The 24,682-nt window shown below is 38.2% G+C and overlaps 1 protein-coding gene across 1 annotated transcript in view; it reads left to right on the top strand.

The window, feature by feature from the left end:
* Positions 1–24,682, top strand: part of LOC103515996 — a 62,409-nt gene that overhangs the window by 33,432 nt on the left and 4,295 nt on the right. The window contains exons 3-7 of the mRNA XM_026828512.1: positions 10,871–11,215; positions 20,941–21,432; positions 21,489–22,258; positions 23,224–23,542; positions 24,001–24,075. Of these exons, the coding sequence (XP_026684313.1) occupies positions 10,871–11,215; positions 20,941–21,432; positions 21,489–22,258; positions 23,224–23,542; positions 24,001–24,075 (2,001 nt within the window). The remainder of the gene's footprint in view (positions 1–10,870; positions 11,216–20,940; positions 21,433–21,488; positions 22,259–23,223; positions 23,543–24,000; positions 24,076–24,682) is intronic.

Genomic DNA, 24,682 nt, shown 5'->3' with positions numbered 1-24,682 from the left:
ATGTTGCAGCATGTTTCAAGGCAACATCAAGCATGTTGCAGTATGCTTCAAGGCAACAGTATGCTTCAAGGCGTGCCCACATGCTATGCTAAAGAATAAGGAAGACAGCTAACTCGAAGCTTTTGATAGGGATTTCTATTCAGCTCTTTTTAGCTCAAAATGTGCTAAAGAATAAGGAAGACAGCTAACTCGAAGCTTTTGATAGGGGTTTCTATTCAGCTCTTTTTAGCTCAAAATTTTCCTCTCTCAGTGAATAGAATTTTCAGAACCACGATGCACAGTACACGAGGTCCCTTCTTGCTGATATCAATCCTACGCTATTTTCTTTTGATGTTTTCCCAATAACCTTGGATAATAATTAAGATAGCAGATACAGTGAGATGACAGGGTATTGGAATGTGACAGAGGAGTATCTCATTACAAGGATTTCAGTCATTTCAGTCACAGGTTGTGAGCTTTTGAAATTTTCATCCTTAAGGCGCTATGATACTGCGGCAACAGGAAACATGTTGCAGCATGTTTCAAGGCAACATCAAGCATGTTGCAGTATGTTTCAAGGCAACAGTATGCTTCAAGGCACGCTATGATACTGCGGCAACAGGAAACATGTTGCAGCATGTTTCAAGGCAACATCAAGCATGTTGCAGTATGCTTCAAGGCAACATGTGACATGCTCCAAGACCCTATTTCGCTATGATACTGCGGCAACAGGAAACATGTTGCAGCATGTTTCAAGGCAACATCAAGCATGTTGCAGTATGCTTCAAGGCAACATGTAGCATGTTGCAGTATGCTTCAAGGCAACATGTGGCATGCTCCAAGACCCTATTCATTCAATTCAAAGTGGTAAACTTTGAAGCATGCTGCATGAAGACCGTCGCGCCGATTGAAATGGTTTTGCAACATGCTTCACAGCTACATGCATCTTTCAGTGCAGGAGTAAGAATAACTAAAAATTTCACGATTCTAAGCAATGTACAGACAAATCTACAATTTTATTTATATAGTTGCAATTCTATCCTTTGTTGGCTGAATTTTCGAAATTTGGTCAGTAAAAAAATGTTGGATTTCATTCTTTAATTCCCTCCAATTTTCTAACCTGATTTTGCCAGACCTTGATCCAACTGATCTCTTTTAATTCAATATAGGTCTCAGGCCTACCTGGATGTGGATGACGGGCTAAAATAATTTTACCTTTCGTTTTCTGGGAAAGGAAATTGCAAAGCGGAAAAATTGCGTGCCTCATGTAAAACATTTTTTGAGAATTTTCCGGCCCTTATTTTTGGATTAATAACAAGGGGTCAGTTATTTCAATTACTGTGCGTTTGGTTAAATTCAGATTTCCTACATCAAGTTCACTGACCTTTTTAGTACGAATAGTTTTTTAGTACGAATTTGATGTACATATTTACATTTTTATGCCTTTTGCGTGAGTTATGTTTCCAAAATATTTTTGGAGTAACTTACATTATACTTCCGAGCCTAATATCCTCCCCTCCTCCCCTAAGTTTATTCCACTTTAAAGGGTGACGTTGCTGTTGGTTCTCTCTATTATCATATGGTATTATTGCTTTTACTTTGTAACTTGAGATCTCTGTTGTGTGTTTGTTGTTTGGGTCAAAGTATTTAAACCCCCATCCCTTCCATATTTCAAGAACCTCCAAAACACAACTACACAAATCCATAATGATGTAAGACAAACATTTTCAAACAAAATAAAATCCCAGTGCAGGTAAATGTCCCTCCATCTCCAAGTTTTCACCCTATTTAGAAAGCCCACCTGGTCATGAAGACTCCCTACATTGGCGTGGCGGGGGAGTTTATTCATTGTTGTCCGCGACTTACCTTTTCCAAAATTTCCCCCCATTTATTTTCTCCGAGGAAAATATCAGTTTCCTTCAATTCCTTCTCTCTTTTTTCTTATTAATGAGCTTAAAGCCCCTTCTGATACGAGAGGAAGAAAGCTTCTTCTTAGGGATAAAGCGGGGGTTAGAATCCCCCTCCTTCGTGCGAGAGGTGGGTGGAGGTATTATCAGGAGTATTTATTTTTTGCAGGGAATTTTCCTTATGGGGAAAATATTGAAGTTTTGAAAGAAAGCTTCTGAGGGGTGTGCTAAGGTCACACTGGTGCCTTTTGGCTGATAATTAGCCCTAACAATCAGGGTGATTGGCAAAGGGAATTGAAGGAAATTGTCACTGTCGTGTTTAACTATTTTTACTCTCCAACTTCTCTAGTGAGACTTCTTGGAATCCTAGATGGCTTTGCCTAGTCTTTTGTGAACAATCAGGGTGATTGGCAAAGGGAATTGAAGGAAATTGTCACTGTCGTGTTTAACTATTTTTACTCTCCAACTTCTCTAGTGAGACGTCTTGGAATCCTAGATGACTTTGCCTAGTCGCTTTAAGTGAGAACGACATTTGTCAAAGATTCAAGTATGCTTGACACAATGAAAATTCTAACGTGGTAGATCAGACTTCAAACGAGCGTGTTTTAAAATCTGAAGCTTGATACGTACGATTTGTCTGCAGACTAATCTTTCAACTTGATCTCACAACCTTGTTTTTCGACGAATCCGTACTTAATGTACGGCAAGTTTACGTGGACTTCTTGTCTGAAATGGCCGTTCACACGATCGGTTGAAAGACAAGGTTGTGATTGTGAGACTAAGTTGGAAGATACGTTTGCAGGCAAATCATAGCGTGTGTACATGGCTTAAGACAAATTATTGCTGACCTGACTAGCAAATTCTTGGTTCTCTTCTTGTGTTGGTCATGGTCAAGTAGTAATTATTGACATTGCGACAAAGTAGAAAACTGACCATACCTTGTTCGAATCTCATTGAGAAAACATCTAACGAATTATTTAGATGTAATTAAACATGAGCCTCAGTCTTGTAGGAGCGCGGTGGACTTCGGATCTAGAGGTTGGTGGTTCGAGTCCGCATTATCGTGTCGTGTGTAGTGGGAACACTCTCATAAATACATTGCCTACAGAACACTTGTAGGAGCGCGGTGGACTTCGGATCTAGAGGTTGGTGGTTCGAGTCCGCATTATCGTGTCGTGTGTAGTGGGAACACTCTCATAATTACATTGCCTACAGGACATTCGGAAAAAGTCGGGTGAAACTAACGACAAGTGGGAACGGGCTTTAAGTGAGAACGACATTTGTCAAAGATTCAAGTATGCTTGACACAATGAAAATTCTAACGTGGTAGATCAGACTTCAAACGAGCTTGCTTTAAAATATGAAGCTTGATACGTACGATTTGTCTGCAGTTTAATCTTTCAACTTGATCTCACAACCTTGTTTTTCGACGAATCCGTACTTAATGTACGGCAAGTTTACGAGGACTTCTTGTCTGAAATGGCCGTTCACACGATCGCTTAAAAGACAAGGTTGTGAGACTAAGTTGGAAGAATGGAAGATACGTTTGCAGGCAAATCATAGCGTGTGTACATGGCTTAAGACAAATATTGTAGACCTGACTAGCAAATTCTTGGTTCTCTTCTTGTGTTGGTCATGGTCAAGTAGTAATTGTATAATTCAATGTAATAATTCAAACAATGTCATATTTCCAGCCACAACAACTCAGACGTAAAAAATTCCAGTTTGCAAAGTCAAAAGAATGCATTACACATTCAATGCGTTTTGTTATAGGTTCTATTTATTGACGTACCTTTTTGCTTCCTTTACTGAAGTCAAAAGAATGCATTACACATTCAATGCGTTTTGTTATAGGTTCTATTTATTGACGTACCTTTTCGCTTCCTTTACTGGGAAAACCTTTCTAATTAGCTAATTACATAATCCATACTATCATAATTAGGAACATGTTTAAATGAGAATTCTCTGTACTGATAACTTCAATGATGCAACGTATTGTTTGACTTTAGTCTGATGAGATAACATTCTCTTTACAGTTGAGGCAACTTTATTGAACCGGACCTTCTCTACGCTGGGAAAACGGAAAACCTTTCTAATTACATAATCCATACTATCATAATTAGGAACATGTTTAAATGAGAATTCTCTGTACTGATAACTTCCATGATGCAACGTATTGTTTGACTTTAGTCTGATGAGATAACATTCTATTTACAAGTATTTGTAGTAAGTACCAAAAGTTAACTTCTTTACAGTTGAGGCAACTTTATTGAACCGGACCTTCTCTACATTATTTTATCTTAACGTTATTCTACAACCGCTAATGTTTTTAGTGACTTGGTTCTGCATTTGGCTACAAGCAGTACAAGCTACGCACCTTCTCACAAACCTTACCCAAGCCTGCAACTACATTCGGAAAAAAGTCGGGTGAAACTAACGACAAGTGGGAACGGGCTCTAAGTGAGAACGACATTTGTCAAAGATTCAAGTATGCTTAACACAATGAAAATTCTAACGTGGTAGATCAGACTTCAAACGAGCGTGTTTTAAAATCTGAAGCTTGATACGTACGATTTGTCTGCAGACTAATCTTTCAACTTGATCTCACAACCTTGTTTTTCGACGAATCCGTACTTAATGTACGGCAAGTTTACGTGGACTTCTTGTCTGAAATGGCCGTTCACACGATCGGTTAAAAGACAAGGTTGTGAGACTAAGTTGGAAGATACGTTTGCAGGCAAATCATAGCGTGTGTACATGGCTTTAAACCAATTAGCATTTTCTTTTTTCTATTGGGACTATTGGGGTTATCGATGTGCCAGAGCCTATTGAATTGATGAATAAAATTATAGATTCATGTGTTACGATGTAGGGTATGGGTGAATATTTATTAGATGACCGTGACCCCAGTATAGCGAATACTTGACCTATTGGATGAAAATTTGGGTAGCATTATGTATTTATGTGCCTTACCTATTTAACATTATGTACGTAAGTTATTTACTGTTGAGTCCATGAGGGACTGTTTTACGTCCATTTTGAAGGCTACAACTAATATCCAAGATAAAACACTACCCTAAATTTCAGCTTCTCATCTTTAGCCGTTCAAAAAATATTCAGGGGTCCCCGGACTTTATAAGCACTCTGTATAATTATGTACATATGTATCATGTATTCGTCATATAAGTACCTATACACTACCCTAAATTTCAGCTTCTCATCTTTAGCCGTTCAAAAAATATTCAGGGGTCCCCGGACTTTATAAACACTCTGCATAATTATGTACATATGTATCATGTATTCGTCATATTAGTACCTATATTTGATAAGAGGCATTCATTGGGGGAGGTGGAGAGATACGAATATAGTGTGTTCGCCAAATATTTGAAAAAAAAGAAAAAAAAAAATTGGCCGGCAAATTAGTGTGATGTAATCAATTTAATTAATCAAAAGTCAAAATCCAAGAATCCATACATAAGTTTTCTTCCATAAAAAATACGTGTATTATACTAATACTACCTATGTACTTACCTAAATATAATCAATTTAATTAATCAAAAGTCAAAATCCAAGAATCCATACATAAGTTTTCTTCCATAAAAAATACGTGTATTATACTAATACTATGTACTTACCTAAATTTATGATTAATTAACAGTATTTATCATTGGAGCTATTCATACGTACAATTTGCGCACTAATTGCTTCCTCCCAATTAGATATAGGAATTACTAAAAAACGGAGAGATATTTGTGAAATCTAAAACCATATAGTAGGTAAACATATGTAGTACCTATTTTACAATTTGCGCACTAATTGCTTCCTCCCAATTAGATATAGGAATTACTAAAAAACGGAGAGATATTTGTGAAATCTAAAACCATATACATAGTAGGTAAACATAGGTAGTCCCTACTCCTACGGAGAGATATTTGTGAAATCTAAAACCATATAGTAGGTAAACCTAAGTAGTACCTACTCCTAGTTAACTATAGTTATACACCTAATTGCTTCCTCCCAATTAGATATAGGAATTACTAAAAAACGGAGAGATATTTGTGAAATCTAAAACCATATAGTAGGTAAACATAGGTAGTACCTACTCCTAGTTAACTATAGTTATACATAATGGACATAGCCGTGACCCTTGACTCCGCAGATCTTAATCTGTGCAATAAAAACACGACAAATAGACAAAACGCACAACGCAAAGACTGTGGAATAGACAAACATGCTGACCAATTGGCTGTTGAGATTGTTAAGCAGCTATTAAAGATGAAATATGAAGAAAAAACACGAAGAAAAAATAATATACCCACTTATGAGAGGAAAATGTGATTAAATGATTAAAAAATCTTTCATGTCGTTTCAGCATACACAGATTTGCACTAGTGTGCAAAAAATATAACGGTAAGAAGTTGTAAGAACACATTGTCTGGTATAAAGAACCATATGAAAATAAGTGTCAAAAAATGGACAAATAATGTCCGTAGCTACTCCTAGTTAACTATAGTTATACATAATGGACATAGCCGTGACCCTTGACTCCGCAGATCTTAATCTGTGCAATAAAAACACTACAAATAGACAAAACGCACAACGCAAAGACTGTGGAATAGACAAACATGCTGACCAATTGGCTGTTGAGATTGTTAGGCAGCTATTAAAGATGAAATATGAAGAAAAAACACGAAGAAAAAATAATATACCCACTTATGAGAGGAAAATGTGATTAAATGATTGAAAAATCTTTCATGTCGTTTCAGCATACACAGATTTGCACTAGTGTGCAAAGTGCGAATTGACAAATATAACGGTAAGCACTCATCAGCAGAGAACCAAGGAAAGCCATATTCACACCCATGTTTTCGAGTAGGTACCTATGGCCAGGGCCGAACTTCATTTTTCTCCTTTACCTTAGGTCAGACTCCGAAAATTTGGAGCATCCTCCCCGGTCCATTAGTGTTAGGACTTGCTGCCCCTCCCCCCTCGAGAAAATCGTGGATATGGCCCTGCCTATGTCTTTCGAACGATATTATTGAGATAGGCACAGGTACTTATAAGTTCTAGAACTTGTAAGTACATGTATCATAGTTATTCTGTATGCGATATATGTATAACTATCTATCTATATCATAGTTATTCAGTATGAGATATATAATTTATGATGTATTATTATAATGCGCCTGATCATGACCGTCAAGAATAGCTGTTACTCATGTTGCCTGTTACCAGTAATCATAATTATAATCTAATCAATTCTGCACCGTTAGAAAATGAAAAAAAAAAAAGAAAATCCACTTTATTATGTATTTATCGCCCTGTAATAGCACTTATTGACAAATCCCCTCAATTCAATTCAGTATTTTACTTTCTGCTTCAATATTTACTACATATTTTATTTTTCAATTGATTCTTTTTATTTCAATGTCAAGATCGTAGACAAGTAGACATTAATGTTCTTCCTTCTGCGCTGGCTTGTTTTTGATACCTACTGATCAGACTTTTCAAGTTATTTAAAAAAAAAAAAAATCCACTTTATTATGTATTTATCGCCTTGTAATAACTTATTGACAAATCCCCTCAATTCAGTATTTTACTTTCTGCTTCATTATTTACTACATATTTTATTTTTCAATTGATTCTTTTTATTTCAATGTCAAGATCGTAGACATTAATGTTCTTCCTTCTGCGCTGGGGCTTGTTTTTGATACCTACTGATCAGACTTTTCAAGTTATTGACATTCTTTAAGGTCTACTTACACAAGTGTATTAGGAAGTGCAATAGAAACACGAAATTAAATGAACATCTTGTAGTACTTAAAGAAAACACACTCCCATAAAATTCGATTTATTATCCTGAACCAGTCTGATAAAATTTTCATTACAAAACCGTCTGTGTTTTAAAGACCCAGAGTTTGTTCTGTAATGTATATGAACGGAAAATTCGGCATATCTAGTATGTCTAATAGGAAAGATAGGTTGAACTTTTGGACACTTTTGGACCGATTTTAGAGTGAAGCAAATCCCTCAGGCGGTCTTGCAGGGGATGAAATGCCAGTCCATCAGGTATCTGTAATCTTTAAGGAATGTGATATCTTTGTCCCAAACAAAGATCAAGGTTTTAGGAAATCGATAGTCGATTTTGGAAGGAAATCGATATCTCCCTCACTCATCAGAGAACCTGCAAGGCAAGCCATATTCACACCCATGTTTTCGAGTAGGTACCTATGACCAGGGCCGAGAACTTTTGGACACTTTTGGACCGATTTTAGAGTGAAGCAAATCCCTCAGGCGGTCTTGCAGGGGATGAAATGCCAGTCCATCAGGTATATGTAATCTTTAAGGAATGTGATATCTTTGTCCCAAACAATCGATAGTCGATTTTGGAAGGAAAATAGGAAATCGATATCTCCCTCACTCATCAGAGAACCAAGGCAAGCAATATTCACCATACCTATGTTTTCAAGTAGGTACCTATGGCCAAGGCCGTATTTAGAGAGGGGGCGATCTTCATTTTTCTCCTTTACCTTAGGTCAGACTCCGAAAATTTGGAGCATCCTCCCCGGTCCATTAGTGTTAGGACTTTCTGCCCCTCCCCCCTCGAGAAAATCGTGGATATGGCCCTGCCTATGTCTCTCGAACGATATTATTGAGATAGGCACAGGTACTTATAAGTTCTGGCAGAACTTGTAAGTACCTGTATCATAGTTATTCAGTATGAGATATATAATTTTATTTATGATGTATTATTATAATGCGCCTGATCATGACCGTCAATCTTTGTCCCAAACAAAGATCAAGGTTTTAGGAAATCGATAGTCGATTTTGGAAGGAAATCGATATCTCCCTCACTCATCAGAGAACCAAGGCAAGCCATATTCACACCTATGTTTTCGAGTACCTATGGTACCTATGGCCAGGGCCGAGCTTCATTTTTCTCCTTTACCTTAGGTCAGACTCCGAAAATTTGGAGCATCCTCCCCGGTCCATTAATGTTAGGACTTTCTGCCCCTCCCCCCTCGAGAAAATCGTGGATATGGCCCTGCCTATGTCTCTCGAACGATATTATTGAGATTACAGGTACTTATAATTTCTGGCAGAACTTATAAGTACCTGTAATATCATAGTTATTCTGTATGCGATATATAACTATCTATCTATATCATAGTTATTCAGTATGAGATATATAATTTATCATATATTATTATAATGCGCCTGATCATGACCGTCAAGAATAGCTGTTACTCATGTTGCCTGTTACCAGTAATCATAATTATAATCTAATCAATTCTGCACCGTTAGAATATTCCTGCCTAATACCTATGTATCTGTAAATATAAATAAAAATGCCTTATATGTATCAGATCAGGCTCGGTCACAGCCCAATCAGATCAAATCCTAACAATCGCACCTCCTCGCAACATTTTTTATAAACAATACTACATACATAGATGGTTGTGTTTTATTTTCTTTTAAAAACCATTGCATGGAACGCTTACGTACTCAAGTAGGTAGACAAGGAGGTAGGTCATGGTCCTGTTTTTGACTCGGATTAGATTCATTTAGAGTTTAGAGGTCCTATCAGTCTAGAGCAGGTGTGCACAAAGTGCGGCCCTCGAGCTTCTTTCGTGTGGCCCGCGAGATCATTTCAATTTTTAAGGAAAAATCAAGAAAAAGAAACATTATTCAAAAAATGTGGAAGAAAATGAAAATGTGTTAAGAGGATTTTCATTATTATTTTTCTGAAGGGTTATAAATCAAAATTTTCAAAAAATTTGCCTGCGGCGCGGCGATCTTCTTTATTTTTGCTCCTTTTAGTGTTCAGCTGTAATGTTGAGGTAAAATTTCTAGAATTAATTATCTAAGCTTCAGACATCTGCAATGCATACTTTTTTGAAAAATTTCGCTTGCGGCACATTAGATTTGAAATTCGATCAGGCTGCGTTTCTGAAAGATTGAAAAATAATAAAAAAAAAGCCTGCGGCGCTATAGTTTATTTTCTGATTTATGTGTGTCATCTTCATCTTTTGAGAAAAACATTGGCCTAGGCTATACATCTATACAATGTATTGTATAGTATATTGTAGTGATTAATTAGGTGACAACACAAATGAGGCACTTGATTACTGTTCCACTTGTTTACGAGTTCTACTTAACACAGATGATAGAACGTCATAAAAATAGATCTAATTGCACTTCCGTAGCACATTGTGCAGTTTGTGCATCATAATCATTGAATTGCTCATGCTAACACTGCCATTAATACTCTTTCGCTTGAGGTAGGTCTTGTTTCTTTGCCGAGACCCGAGACTCCAGGCTCGTAGATCGAAAAATGAGTCTTTTTTTTTTTTTTAGTTTGTAGAATTGAAGAGGCACATTAGCCAGCCTAGTTAGCTTGGAGGGTAGCGCGTCTTCCTTGTAAGCGCTGGGCCGCGGGTTCGATTCCCGCCCGGGCGGCCCGGGGCGGATTTTATCCTGATCAAATAAGTATTTTTCCTCGTTATACCAGTACACCTACATTGCATGGAACGCTTACGTACTCAAGTAGGTAGACAAGGAGGTAGGTCATGGTCCTGCTTTTGACTCGGATTAGATTCATTTAGAGGTCCTATCAGTCTAGAGCAGGTGTGCACAAAGTGCGGCCCTCGAGCTCCTTTCGTGTGGCCCGCGAGCTCATTTCGATTTTTAAGGAAAAATCAAGAAAAAGAAACATTATTCAAAAAATGTGGAAGAAAATGAAAATGTGTTGAGAGGATTTTTATTATTATTTTTCTGAAGGGTTATAAATCAAAATTTTCAAAAAATTTGCCTGCGGCGCGGCGATCTTCTTTATTTTTGCTCCTTTTAGTGTTCAGCTGTAATGTTGAAAAATTTCTAGAATTATCTAAGCTTCAGACATCTGCAATGCATACTTTTTTGAAAAATTTCGCTTGCGGCACATTAGATTTGAAATTTGATCAGGCTGCGTTTCTGAGTTTCAGTGGTCCCGGCCGTGGTGGGCATAACATCTCAAGTAGAACCCGCCGTCAAAGATGAACTCGAAGATGGCAACATTCGGGTGGCGGATTCGCCAATCCTGCACACCAATACCTGGAGGAAGAAGAACCTCTCTGATTGGACCGGCCTCGACGTTTACCATTGGCTGCTGCATCTGTGCAAGGAACACCACATTCCGCTGGACAAATTTCCGTTCACGGAGTTCGAAGACTTCGATGGCATGCGGTTGTTGCTGCTCAGCGGGAATGATTACGCCAAGAAGAGTGCGGACTACGGGATTTTCATCTATCAGAGCGTCAATCAGCTGATTCTGCACTATTCGGATGCAAGTGAGTATTTCCAATACTAGGCTCAATGAGTGTTTTTTTATTATATTACAGTGTGCTAGGTCAGGATCTATGCAATTCACTTGTGATAAGCATCCATGTTCATCTATCAGAGCGTCAATCAGCTGATTCTGCACTATTCGGATGCAAGTGAGTATTTCCAATACTAGGCTCAATGAGTGTTTTTTTTTTTTATTATATTGCAATGTGCTACATCAGGATCTATGCTATTCACTTGCGATAAGCATCCATGTTTTTTATCATTTTCTAATGTGCTAGGTCAGGATTCAGGATCCATGCAATTCACTTGTGATATTGTGATAAGCATTCCTGCTTGACAGACTGCATACTCAGCGTCTGCGTTTGCGTTCATAACTACCCATTCAGCGCCAAAAAATACATATAAAACCGTCGAGAAAAAAACTTTGGGAATTTTTTCCTGGAAAAATCCCCATCTTACTGGACTACTTGTGATATTGTGATAAGCATTCCTGCTTGACAGACTGCATACTCAGCGTCTGCGTTTGCGTTCATAACTACCCCAGTATGTTTTCTATCCATACATAGTTATAATTTTATGTACATAACAAATATTGGCTTAATATAATAAGAAAGCTAATTAGAAATTAGCATAGTAAAAAATGGTTGAAATGGAGTAGGATCTAGCTACCCGCTGGTAATCTGCCTTAATCCGTAATATAATTTATTAATATAATAATTATATCTTGATATTAAACCGAAGAAGCTAGTCGTGTGGTGAATATTCCATTGGACTTGATCCGTTAGTTGTGGGTTCGAACCTTGGCGGAATGACAAATCACTCCTATGGTATTCTGAATGAAAGTTGTCCTATTTGCCAGGACATTTTTTTTTTTTTTCTTGGGGTTTTGTAAGAAAATTTTTCCTTTTTGCCAGGGTTTTTTTTTTTTTTTTTTTTTTTTGCTGGAGGACGCGTTTCAAATACATATTTTGCTATTTTAATCTTAATTGAAATAGACTAGTAGTGGTTTAGATACTCTTAACTTGAGTTCACTTTAGACTGAACTCCGCAATGGTGCCCCTATGGTCTGTGGAACCCAGACGTCTGAAGGACAATGGAGGTCGAATACTCGTCAGTAGATAGTTGATATCCTTTATTTATTGTGTTGAAAGTTTTGCCTAATTTCACCAAAAATCAAAATTCATCAGAGCGTCAATCAGCTGATTCTGCACTATTCGGATGCAAGTGAGTATTTCCAATACTAGGCTCAATGAGTGTTTTTTTATTATATTGCAATGTGCTAGGTCAGGATCTATGCAATCCACTTGCGATAAGCATCCATGTTTTTTATCATTTTCTAATGTGCTAGGTCAGGATTCAGGATCCATGCAATTCACTTGTGATATTGTGATAAGCATTCCTGCTTGACAGACTGCATACTTAGCGTCTGCGTTTGCGTTCATAACTACCCAAGTATGTTTTCTATCCATACATAGTTATTATTTTATGTACATGACAAATATTGGCTTAATATAGTAAGAAAGCTAATTAGAAATTAGCATAGTAAAAAATGGTTGAAATGGAGTAGGATCTAGCTACCCGCTGGTAATCTGCCTTAATCCGTAATATAATTTATTAATATAATAATTATATCTTGATATTAAACCGAAGAAGCTAGTCGTGTGGTGAATATTCCATTGGACTTGATCCGTTAGTTGTGGGTTCGAACCTTGGCGGAATGACAAATCACTCCTATGGTATTCTGAATGAAAGTTGTCCTATTTGCCAGGACATTTTTTTTTTTTTTTTTTTTTTTTCTGGGGGGCGCGTTTAAAAAACATTTTTTTCTCTATTTAATCTTAATTGAATAGACTAGTAGTGGTTTAGATACTCTTAACTTGGAGTTCACTTTATAGACTGAAACTCCGCGCAATGGTGCCCCTATGGTTCTGCTGTGGAACCCAGACGCTCTGAAGGACAATGGAGGTCGAATACTCGTCAGTAGATAAGTTGATATCCTTTATTTAATGTGTTGAAAGTTTTGCCTAATTTCACCAAAAATCAAAATTCAACTCGAGACTCCAGAGATATCGCCCTAAACGTAAGGCACAGACAAAAAAAAAAAAAAAAAACCAAGGCAGATAAAAGACAAAAAATGCCTAAATTGCCCTTCAAGAAAGACATCTCGCACTTTCGTATTTTATTTTTTCTTAAATAAGTATTTCCGTATGTGATTCCTTTCTAATTCATAAAAAAAGTAGAATTCGTGGTGGTACTGTGGTACCACTGCCAATACTTGAACTGGTAAATTAGTGACTGTGGGTCTAAAAAAAAAAAAAAAAAAAAAAAAAAAAACAGTTACAAGTGAAAAATCTCTAAAGTCGAATTACAATGTCATCTCGCCGACCTAGGCAACTTTCCCTTGAGTATGGTCATCGTTGTAATAGGATAGCTTTCCTATAGTGGAGGTTGAGGGTTCTCTTTTCCAGCAGACACTGTTTTTACTGATTTGACCATGAGGAATTTGATGAGGTGGTTCGCGGCCCTATTTTTACTTTTTTTTTATAATTTTTTTTTTTTTTTTTTTTTGGATTAAAAAATTTTTTCCGGGTTTTTTTTTTTTTTTTTTTTTTTTTTAATATAAACTAAGAAAATTAATACTGAGGGCGTGAATATGTATACATCACTTTTAAGGCGGGATTGCCTGTTTGAAGTACCACGTTAGAATTTTTCTAGACATCGATAACTTACATTTTTTTGCTGTTGTAAACGAATGGTAATTGTCCATTACAATTACAGCACCAGGTATAATTACAGACACTAATTAAATTAATTAAACGGTAGTAAAATCGCTGATAACCTGTTCCTTCAGCCTTGAAAAGAATAAATAATGAAGAAGAAACAATCTCTTTATGACCAAAATTGGTTGACTCATTAAAGTTTAATTTCTTTCATGATTCCTTTTGGAGGTTCGATATAAGATCACATACTGATATGTACCTACTTCAGATTGAAATTCAGATAAAAGTTGTTGAAAAACATTTTGTTATTCTTTAATATGTACTTATATAGGAACACGATGAGATTTGTGAAGAAACTGAATAAACCTTATTATTATTATTATTATCATTATTATTACATGACAGATATCGGATAGAGTGACGGACATTAGAACCTATCAGCTAATGATGACTAAAATCGGCATTTACTTTTCTTCTATTTCTTCCACTGTTTCATCGAAGTTTTGACCTGCATAAAAATCATGTGTTAGAATTAGAAGCTTAGAAGTTTTCTAGCGGTAAACTAATTATTCGATTGAAAGTTATACCTAATACCAGGGCCAAATTTAGACCCCCCCCCTGGGGTTTTATTACTTTCTATTTTTCTCCTATACTATAAGATTGGCCAACTCCATTTCGTGTTAAAATAGGCCGGGCGGCGCTTCGAACTCTTGACGTTCGCGCGGCTCCCGGCACGCTTGACAGTATTATTTTCTGCAGTTTCAGCACTGAATTTGACTAGCAAGTCTTGTCTGTGCCCTTGAATTCGCTGACGGGCCCCGTGGCGTGGTCTGGGAAAAACTGGTAGGTTTTGAACAATATCATGTCAGTATTAATAATCAGGTACTCACAAGTAGTGTTTGTGTGCCTGGTTAATATTTACCTACAGACCTACATCAATATTCAAGGACCCCATATCCCATATCAAGGTCCTTTCCTAGACGGAGGAACCCTTTTTCAACGTTTATAGTTCATAAAAAAAAAAAAAAAAAAACTTTCCTAGAAGGAGGAACCCTTTTTCAACGTTTATAGTTCAAAAAAAAAAAAAAAAAAAAAAAAAATCTATTTACTTTTATCAGTGACGGTCTGTAAAATTTTCTTATCTTTTTTTTTGATGTTTAAACGCATTAATTTTATGCAATTACATAAACATTTACACTGCAATTACACATAAATTTTATGCAATTACATAAACATATCTTAGGAAGCTAATTTCAACTAGAACTGCAATCATCTAGCTCAACAAATAATGGTATATACAAACCCAAGCAAATTAGATAGGATTACAAGGAATGAATTGATAATCTTGAGTCAATTATTTAATTATGGGTATATACAAACCCAAGCAAATTAGATAGGATTACAAGGAATGAATTGATAATCTTGAGTCAATTATTTAATTATGTATTTTCTGTCCCTGCTGGAATTCGAACCACATTCCTCTAGGTTACCAGTCCAATGCTTTATCCAGCTTTGTTAGCTTGCAGAGTAGCGCGTCTACGGTCTGCCTTGTAACCGCTAGGTCGCGTATTTGTTTCCAGCCCGGGGCGGATTTTATCCTGAACGAATAAGATTCGTTCTTGGAACGACTGGCTTTCTCCTATCCTATCTTCCTTCTCTCTTCGCCCTCGGGCTCGCCTACCTGATGAGAGGCATACTATGGGATGGGCATGCTACGACACAGACCACATGCGTCTAATGTAGCAGTTGTTTCATTGCTACGAATGGCAACACTGTATGCCGCTTTTGTTACTAACAGCAATCATATAGGTTCGGCTTGTTTTTTTCGTTAAAAAAAAAAAGGTTAAAGTTGCATGTAGGAAACGATTAGCCACTTTTAACCTACATCCGTGTGGGTAATTGTCATGATAGTAGGTAAGCCATTGAGATAGGTAAGTTACATCATAGTAGGTAAGTCATTGAGAAAGGTATAGATAGGTAAGCTATACACTGAGAAAAAAATTAGCGATAGGGTGCCGTAAGTTAGGGTGTAAGAACTCTATTTATGGGTTATTTCCCCTGATTTAGGATATGCATAGAGTTCGGAAACCCAGTCACTCGATAGGGGAAAAAATAACTGTAAAAGGTCGAAAATTCAATTTTTATTTTCCGTTCCAATGAAAGAGTTCAAAGATGTGTGACGTCAGACTTTACGTAGTTGTTTTTTTCGTCCGCTAGGTAGCACCAGTATGCAAGCGCGCTTGCGGAGGAGCAGAAAGAAATGCGCAGAAACGTATGCGCACAAACATATTAATGTGTTGCCTGCGAGGGAGCTTTGCTCGGGACATTTGATGTGATGTCATCGCCTACGGGAGCGTATCGATACCAAACATAATGAGACGTACAACTATGAGAAGTTCAGTCGAGCCATGCGGTAAGTTACCTTATTATTCCAGCTTAACTCTATACCTAACAAGCCCACTCTGAGGCTTAGGTGTAAGGGCCACTGCCCGAAGGGATGAGTTGAACTATTCTCCTCAATTCTAAATTTATTTTTCAATTTTCCTCTTTGCTTTCCCTGTTTTTTCAATTACTAGGTATTTTTACTAGTACTTTAACATAGGCGGTTCTTGCCTAAATTTTTGGGGGGGCTTGATTTTGAAGGTACACCTTATTCAAAATTTTGATTTACTAGGGTCTAAATTACCTATCTAATTACCAATTGATCCCTCCCCCATAAATCAGGGTATAAATACCTATCTACTATCTATGGAATTAGCGTATTCGTAAAGAAAAACGTAATCATAATCACTAATAATATTTTGACTCTCATTCTGTAACCATACTATTGCTTTCGGCTAAGGATAACCAATAAAGTTTTTACTATACTATACATGTGATATGTATGAGTTTTTATCCACATTGAGATTTTTATGGGCGGGGGTTTTAAACTCCAATCCTTCCAACACACGGATAAGGAAAGTGAAATTCCGTTGGTCCTCATTTTTCCTGCTCTATGACTTTGAAACATCACCCAAGTAAGCGCAACTGATCTATTGTAACCTTCGCCAGCTTAGGTAGCCTTGGAGGTTTGCGCGTCTGCTAACCTTGGAGGTTAGTGCGTCTGCCATAGGGTCTAAATTACCTATCTAATTACCAATTGATCCCTCCCCCATAAATCAGGGTATAAATACCTATCTACTATCTATGGAATTAGCATATTCGTAAAGAAAAACGTAATCATAATCACTAATCATATTTTGACTGCCATTCTGTAACCATACTATTGCTTTCGGCTAAGGATAACCAATAAAGTTTTTACTATACTATACATGCCTGCCTAATACCTATGTATCTGTAAATATAAATAAAAATGCCTTATATGTATCAGATCAGGCTCGGTCACAGCCCAATCAGATCAAACCCTAACAATCACACCTCCTCGCAACATTTTTTTATAATCAATACTACATACATAGATGCTTGTGTTTTATTTTCCTTTAAGAAGTGCTGGTTCTGCACCCCCCTTGAGACCTTGCCCCGGGGCAAATGGGACCGGATGGACCCCCCTGTCTACGGCCCTGTTAAGAAGAGAAACCCTATCAATTGGCCTAGGCTATACATCTATACAATGTATTGTATAGTATATTGTAGTAATTAATTAGGTGACAACACAAATGAGGCACTTGATTACTGTTCCACTTGTTTACGAGTTCTACTTAACACAGATTCTGCATAGAACGTCATAAAAATACATCTAATTGCACTTCCGTAGCACATTGTGCAGTTTGTGCATCATAATCATTAAATTGCTCATGCTAACACTGCCATTAATACTCTTTTGCTTGAGGTAGGTCTTGTTTCTTTGCCGAGACCCGAGACTCCAGGCTCGTAGATCGAAAAATGAGTCTTTTTTTTTTTTTTAGTTTGTAGAATTGAAGAGGCACATTAGCCAGCCTAGTTAGCTTGGAGGGTAGCGCGTCTTCCTTGTAAGCGCTGGGCCGCGGGTTCGATTCCCGCCCGGGCGGCCCGGGGCGGATTTTATCCTGATCAAATAAGGTTCGTTCTCGGAACGGCTGGCTTTCTCCTATCCTGTCTTCCTTCTCTCTTCGCTTTCAGTTACAGTTCCCTCTGTCAAACCTCTTGAAAAAAATAGCATTCTACCGTATCCCCAATTTTTAGAAAGACACCGCCCTTGTTTTTCTAAAAATTGTCACAAAATGGGAAGGTGGGGGCGGGACCGGGAACAATAGTGAAAATTCCGTCTCTGTCATCTATTTTCGGTGACGGAGTAGTTATTCAAGTGTTTCAATGTGTGATTATTCAAGTGTTTAGTGCATGCATTTCATTTGGTATTCTTTCTGTCATTGTCACGTCATACTCAGTGTACATGCCATTTTATTTATTGTTCTATGAGAGACGCGAAATTGTAAACAACACTGCATGTATGTAGAATATGTAGATCAGTGGTTTCTAAAGGTGTGACCACACATGGTCGACCGCCCGTCGATTGACGTTGATGTCAATCGTTGTAGACTGAACCATCCACACTGCCTCGACATCATAGATTAATCCCGTCGATGGACGCCTGGTCTGTTGAACACGATGGACGCCTGGTCTGTTGGACACACGACATGGATGGATGTTTGGACACACGTTTCCCTATAGCCCGCGGACCCCAAGATTTCCGCCAGTTTTAAAGACGAAGAACCAAGAACCCCTGATCTGGATTTAAGCAATAGTATATTGTACTCGATTCCTATCTTTTTGTTTTTATTTGACAATCCTAGATATTCCCATGAATTTTTTCTCGTTAAACGGTCTACTTACGGTATTATTGTACAGAGGTCGACTAGGGACTATGTTGGGCTTCATATTAGCCCTTATGCCAGCCACTCAAGCTCAGTGGCTGGCCTTAAGATGGCCTTACTCCTGCTGCCTCCAAAAACTTGAAATTTTATCCAATTTGGCTAATTTTAAGGAAGGAGGAAATCAAGAAGAAGTAAGAGTAAAAAATCTGAGTTTAGTGATGAACTGGCGAATGGATTCTTAGCTGAACTGTAAATTCTGTCGTGTAGCAAATTAATTCAAGAACATCTTTGCTTGATTCTGAGGAAGGAGGAAATCAAGAAGAAGTAAGAGTAAAAAATCTGAGTTTAGTGATGAACTGGTGAATGGATTCTTAGCTGAACTGTAAATTTTGTCGTGTAGCAAATTAATTCAAGAACATCTTTGCTTGATTCTCATCTCTTCATCAATTCTCAATCCAATGGCGAATAATTTACAGGGTGGTCAGAAGTTCAGGACTCAGAAAAGAACCAATGGGGATTCGACCATACCAAAGATGATGGGGTCGAATTCGGGCAGTAAAAAAAAAAAAAGATTTGCAAGGTTTTACTAATTGGCGACTTGTAACTTGCAATGCTTAACAAACAAACTTTTCACATGCTCGACTTGATGCTTGGTCTTACACTTTGAGATGAAAGTTAATCTTTTATGGATTAAGCAATTGACTAATTTTGATTTTTGTATATTATGATTTTTTAATCGATAATTTTTTCTTAATCCAATGTCAACTTTCCTCGGAGTAAAAAAAAAAAAAAAAAAAAAGATTTGCAAGGTTTTACTAATTGGCGACTTGTAACTTGCAATGCTTAACAAACAAACTTTTTATATGCTCGACTTGATGCTTGGTCTTACACTTTGAGATGAAAGATGAAAGTTAATCTTTTATGGATTAAGCAATTGACTAATTTTGATTTTTGTATTTTATGATTTATTAATCGATAATTTTTTCTTAATCCAATGTCAACTTTCCTCACGGGCAGTAAAAAAAAAAAAAAAAAGATTTGCAAGGTTTTACTAATTGGCGACTTGTAACTTGCAATGCTTAACAAACAAACTTTTTACATGCTCGACTTGATGCTTGTTCTTACACTTTGAGATGAAAGTTAATCTTTTATGGATTAAGCAATTGACTAATTTTGATTTTTGTATTTTATGATTTTTTAATCGATAATTTTTTCTTAATCCAATGTCAACTTTCCTCGAAATCTGGGCTCGTTTAAAAATTCAAGATACACATAGGTTGTATACATTTTGGTGATAATGATATTATTAATAAAGATTTCATTTTGTAACTTAGTTTTAAATACATTTCCATTTAACACAAATAGATCTAGTTATTTTACAACATGGTTTTATTCCATCGTGGTTCTAATTAGCAGCATGTATACGGAAATAAAATCAAGTGATAACTTTCCAGAGTGCCAATATGGTGTTTTTTTTTTCTTGTGGGCTGTTAAATAATTCATTAGTTTTTATCCAAAGTAGATGTTGACCGAAATAAGTGGTTCAATACAGGCTGTAACTGTCGAGTCCAGTGGAAAGAGAGTTGCCGAGTGGGATGTTAAAATGAAGAAATTCTACAACACTATTTACAAATTTACATACATACTTCGTATCACTCATGAATGTGAATTACAAAAGGCAAAATGAACAAACCCCTGAAAGAGAACATCAACATAACACATAACATCACCACACCAAAGTAAATAATAGAAAGTAGCTAGGATTCAAATGAGAATTGAGAATGGTCATCAAAACTTGGGGAAAAGAGGTTTCGTCTGGAAATATCCAACGAATTATGAAAAATAAACTAGATGCAAGGTTTACATTAAAATGTATTATAAATAAATATCTCATCTCATATTACCTTTTAGAGTAGCTCGTCTCAAGTGCTATTTGATACATAACAGTACTTAGTAACGAGATAAGTATATAACTTTAACTTTTCACAGATATTTGTGTTAATTAGATCCACTTGAATCATGTTCCTTTTATTATTAATCTCATCAGAAGAAGGGGGAAAACTAGTTGTTTTTATTAACACTTAATTTTATAACTTACTTTGTGTATTAATAGCAAACTTGATTGACTTACCCATGTTTATTAATTACTTTATTATAATGTCCCTTATTCATATTTATTATTTAGTTGTGGATAATTTATTCTTGTATCTGTTTCAGATCTCAACTCCTCCTCTCTCCCACCTGATCATAACGAAGATGAGTTCGCCACCATATTCACCTCTAATAGTAACACCTCCGTCACCGACACCCATCCAACTTCTCACCACGCTCACCATCAGAACTATCATGATAGTCATCACTCAAGTTCAAACTACTATCTCAACCCTACACCTTCGTACAATAACTTCTCCTCTAGTACAAACCTCCCCCTCTCCCATGACTCCCCCCCTGCTACCTATACCCCCCTCCATGATAAAACATCCCCGGGGAAACCTGAACCCCACTACACCTTACCCCATGCTGGCTATCAGTATGTACATCCTATCAAGTATGAGCCCAACCTGGATATCACCAGTAACTACAGCTACCCTTCACAGAACTACTGTAACTATCATTCCCCGGGGAAACCTGAACCCCACTACACCTTACCCCATGCTGGCTATCAGTATGTACATCCTATCAAGTATGAGCCCAACCTGGATACCACCAGTAACTACAGCTACCCTTCACAGAACTACTGTAACTATCATCCACCTCCTCATGAGAGAACCTCTACGCATCCCCGGGGAAACCTGAACCCCACTACACCTTACCCCATGCTGGCTATCAGTATGTACATCCTATCAAGTATGAGCCCAACCTGGACATCACCAGTAACTACAGCTACCCTTCACAGAACTACTGTAACTATCACCCACCTCCTCATGAGAGAACCTCTACACTGACTAATATGGACTCCCCTGGTGACTATGTTCCTCACGACAGGAATCGAACCCTCGCCTCCTCGGATAGTAAGATCAGCTATGGCCATCCTATCAAGCTGGAACCCGACACTAGTCATCAGTACGCCACTAGGACTGATGAGTACGCGAGTTCGTATCCTAGTCCCTCCCCTCAGAGGAGAAAACCTCCCACTCCCCCTCCCCCCACCACACACCATGTCCCCTACCCGTATTATCCTAGCTACCCTCAGTCCGTCCATCCTGTGTCTAGGGGTTACTATGAGACCTCTCCCAACAAAGACGTCACCAAACACAAGTCTGACCCCAATCCCATTCCACGCACTAAAACCATCCCCCCTCCCCCTCCTCTCCACCATATTGATCTCTATAGGAAACTCACACCTCGTGACAATGATCTCAGCGCACCCACGTGTCACGAGCGGGAACCTGATGACCGCGGCGACCCAAGGGCAAAACCCCAGACGAATAAACCCAGAGACTCAACCCCTGATGGTAGGGCCGCCAAGGCGAAAGACACAACACCGGTACCTCCTCATCAATCCAGCGAGAAGAAATCGCCCGTTAAGAAAAAGGTAGTGTATTCTTTTATCATTTCACCTCTTCTTCCTACTTATTCTTCTTCTTCCTCATCCTTCGTTAATGTTTTAATGCCGAAAAACCTTGAAACTCCATTTCGTGTTAAAATAGGCCGGGCGGCGCTTCGAACTCTTGACGTTCGCGCGGCTCCCGGCACGCTTGACAGTATTATTTTCAGCTGTTTCAGCACTGAATTTGTCTAGCAAGTATCGTCTGTGCCCTTGAATTCGCTGACGGGCCCCGTGGTGTGGTCTGGGAAAAACTGGTAGGTTTTGAACAATATCATGTCAGTATTAATAATCAGGTACTCACAAGTGTTTGTGTGCCTGGTTAATATTTACCTACAGACCTACATGCACTGAATTTGACTAGCAAGTCTTGTCTGTGCCCTTGAATTCGCTGACGGGCCCCGTGGCGTGGTCTGGGAAAAACTGGTAGGTTTTGCACATAACAATATCATGTCAGTAATATCCCTCTCAACCCTTCCCTACTTTTCTTTCCAACTCCCTCCTCCACCTCTCCTCTCCGTCTCCTTCTCTCCCTCTCCTCCTCTTCCCATCTTACCTTCCTCCCCCTCCCTCTCAACCCTTCCCTACTTTTCTTTCCAACTCCCTCCTCCACCTCTCCTCTCCCTCTCCTCCCCTCTTTCCCTCTTCTAGTGCATCTTACCTTCCTCCCCCTCCCTCTCAACCCTTCCCTACTTTTCTTTCCAACTCCCTCCTCCACCTCTCCTCTCCCTCTCCTCCCCTCTTTCCCTCTTCTAGTGTATCTCAGCGCTTAAAAAGTGTTGTTTATTCGATGCCAATAAAGTGTTATAATTCAAAATTCACATCCAATAATTACTTTTCTTTCCAACTCCCTCCTCCACCTCTCCTCTCCCTCTCCTCCCCTCTTTCCCTCTTCTAGTGTATCTCTATCTCAGCGCTTAGGAAGTGTTGTTTATTCGATGCCAATAAAGTGATATAATTCAAAATTCACTTCCAATAAAGTATTCTCTTCCGGTTCCGAATTTATAGCGGACACATCCGGCACTTATTCATGGCGAGGCAAATCCATCAAACTATGGACGAGCACCGACGTCCGGAACTGGTTTCGAACCATCAGTCCGGACATTGGACTGCCGGCGAGCAAGTTCCCCCTCCACATGTTTCCGGAGGACCTGGATGGGCCCAAGCTTCTGGAGATGAAGAAGTCGGACTTTATCAAGAAGTATCAGAAGCTGGGAGAGAACCTGTATGGCAAACTGGAGGAGTTGATTGTGACCGAGTCTTGCTATGATTGTAAGTAGAATAGAATATACCCTTCTAGACCTGCTGCTAGCAAATGATGCGGCGATCCAAGTTGCAGAATACAGAAAGAGGATTTCACATGGTCATTGGTCAAAGTTGTCCGCTTTGTTGTGACCGAGTCTTGCTATGATTGTAAGTAGAATAGAATATACCCTTCTAGACCTGCTGCTAGCAAATGATGCGGCCATCCAAGTTGCAGAATACAGAAACAGGATCTCACATGGCCATTGGTCAAAGCGGACAAGGTCCTATGTTTGTGACCGAGTCTTGCTATGATTGTAAGTAGAATAGAATATACCCTTCTAGACCTGCTGCTAGCAAATGATGCGGCCATCCAAGTTGTAGAATACAGACAGAGGATCTCACATGGTCATTGGTCAAAGCGGACAAGGTCCTATGTATTTGGTACAGAATGTTGTTAAAGTTTGTTTCATTTTTCATTATTTCAGCTGGATCAGGATCAGATGGATCTAAAACATCAGGAACTTCGGATGATAATCGAGATCAATCCTATCCTTCTTCAGGTAAGATCATTCTTCTTTTTCCCGTCAACTAGCTGTTCTATGTACTTTTATTTTAGAAAATTATTTTTAAAGTCCCCCAGCTAGAAAATACTATCGTAATAATGTGCCAAAATAAACGCATGTCTGCATCAACTGAACGTAAAATCGTCGTGATAAAATGCACATCTCTGCTCGTCAACCAACACCGCTATACTGCACTGCAGCTGTTTCTACGCATACTGCATACTGCATGTTATGTAATTTGTGTACTCTTCACGTCACGGCCCCTAACCTAGCCCAATATTGCGTCGTTTATCCGCAGTCAGTATTTCAAGGACATTTGTATGTTAAACTAATTTCCGAACATAGTTTTCGTAATATGGGAACTATTTCGAACGCATCTCGACGTAAACTGCGAAGATTTCTCAAGTCAATCATATCTCGAGCTTGAATTCATATTAAATTTTCAGTTCTCGTAAATCTATGAAGAGATTAAAATTATAATCATATCTGATTACTTTAATTATACGAGGAGAGAGAGAGAGAGAGAGAGAGAGAGAGAGAGAGAGCGGGTTTAGAGGGAGAGGAGAGAGGGAGAGAGAGAAGAAGAGAGAGAGAGAGAGAGAGG

The sequence above is a fragment of the Diaphorina citri genome, unplaced genomic scaffold, assembly GCF_000475195.1.
Source record: "Diaphorina citri unplaced genomic scaffold, Diaci psyllid genome assembly version 1.1 scaffold1460, whole genome shotgun sequence".
NCBI classification, from domain to species: domain Eukaryota; kingdom Metazoa; phylum Arthropoda; class Insecta; order Hemiptera; family Psyllidae; genus Diaphorina; species Diaphorina citri.
Note: the sequence above shows the minus strand (reverse complement) of the source record. Positions and strands in the feature narration are given on the sequence as shown.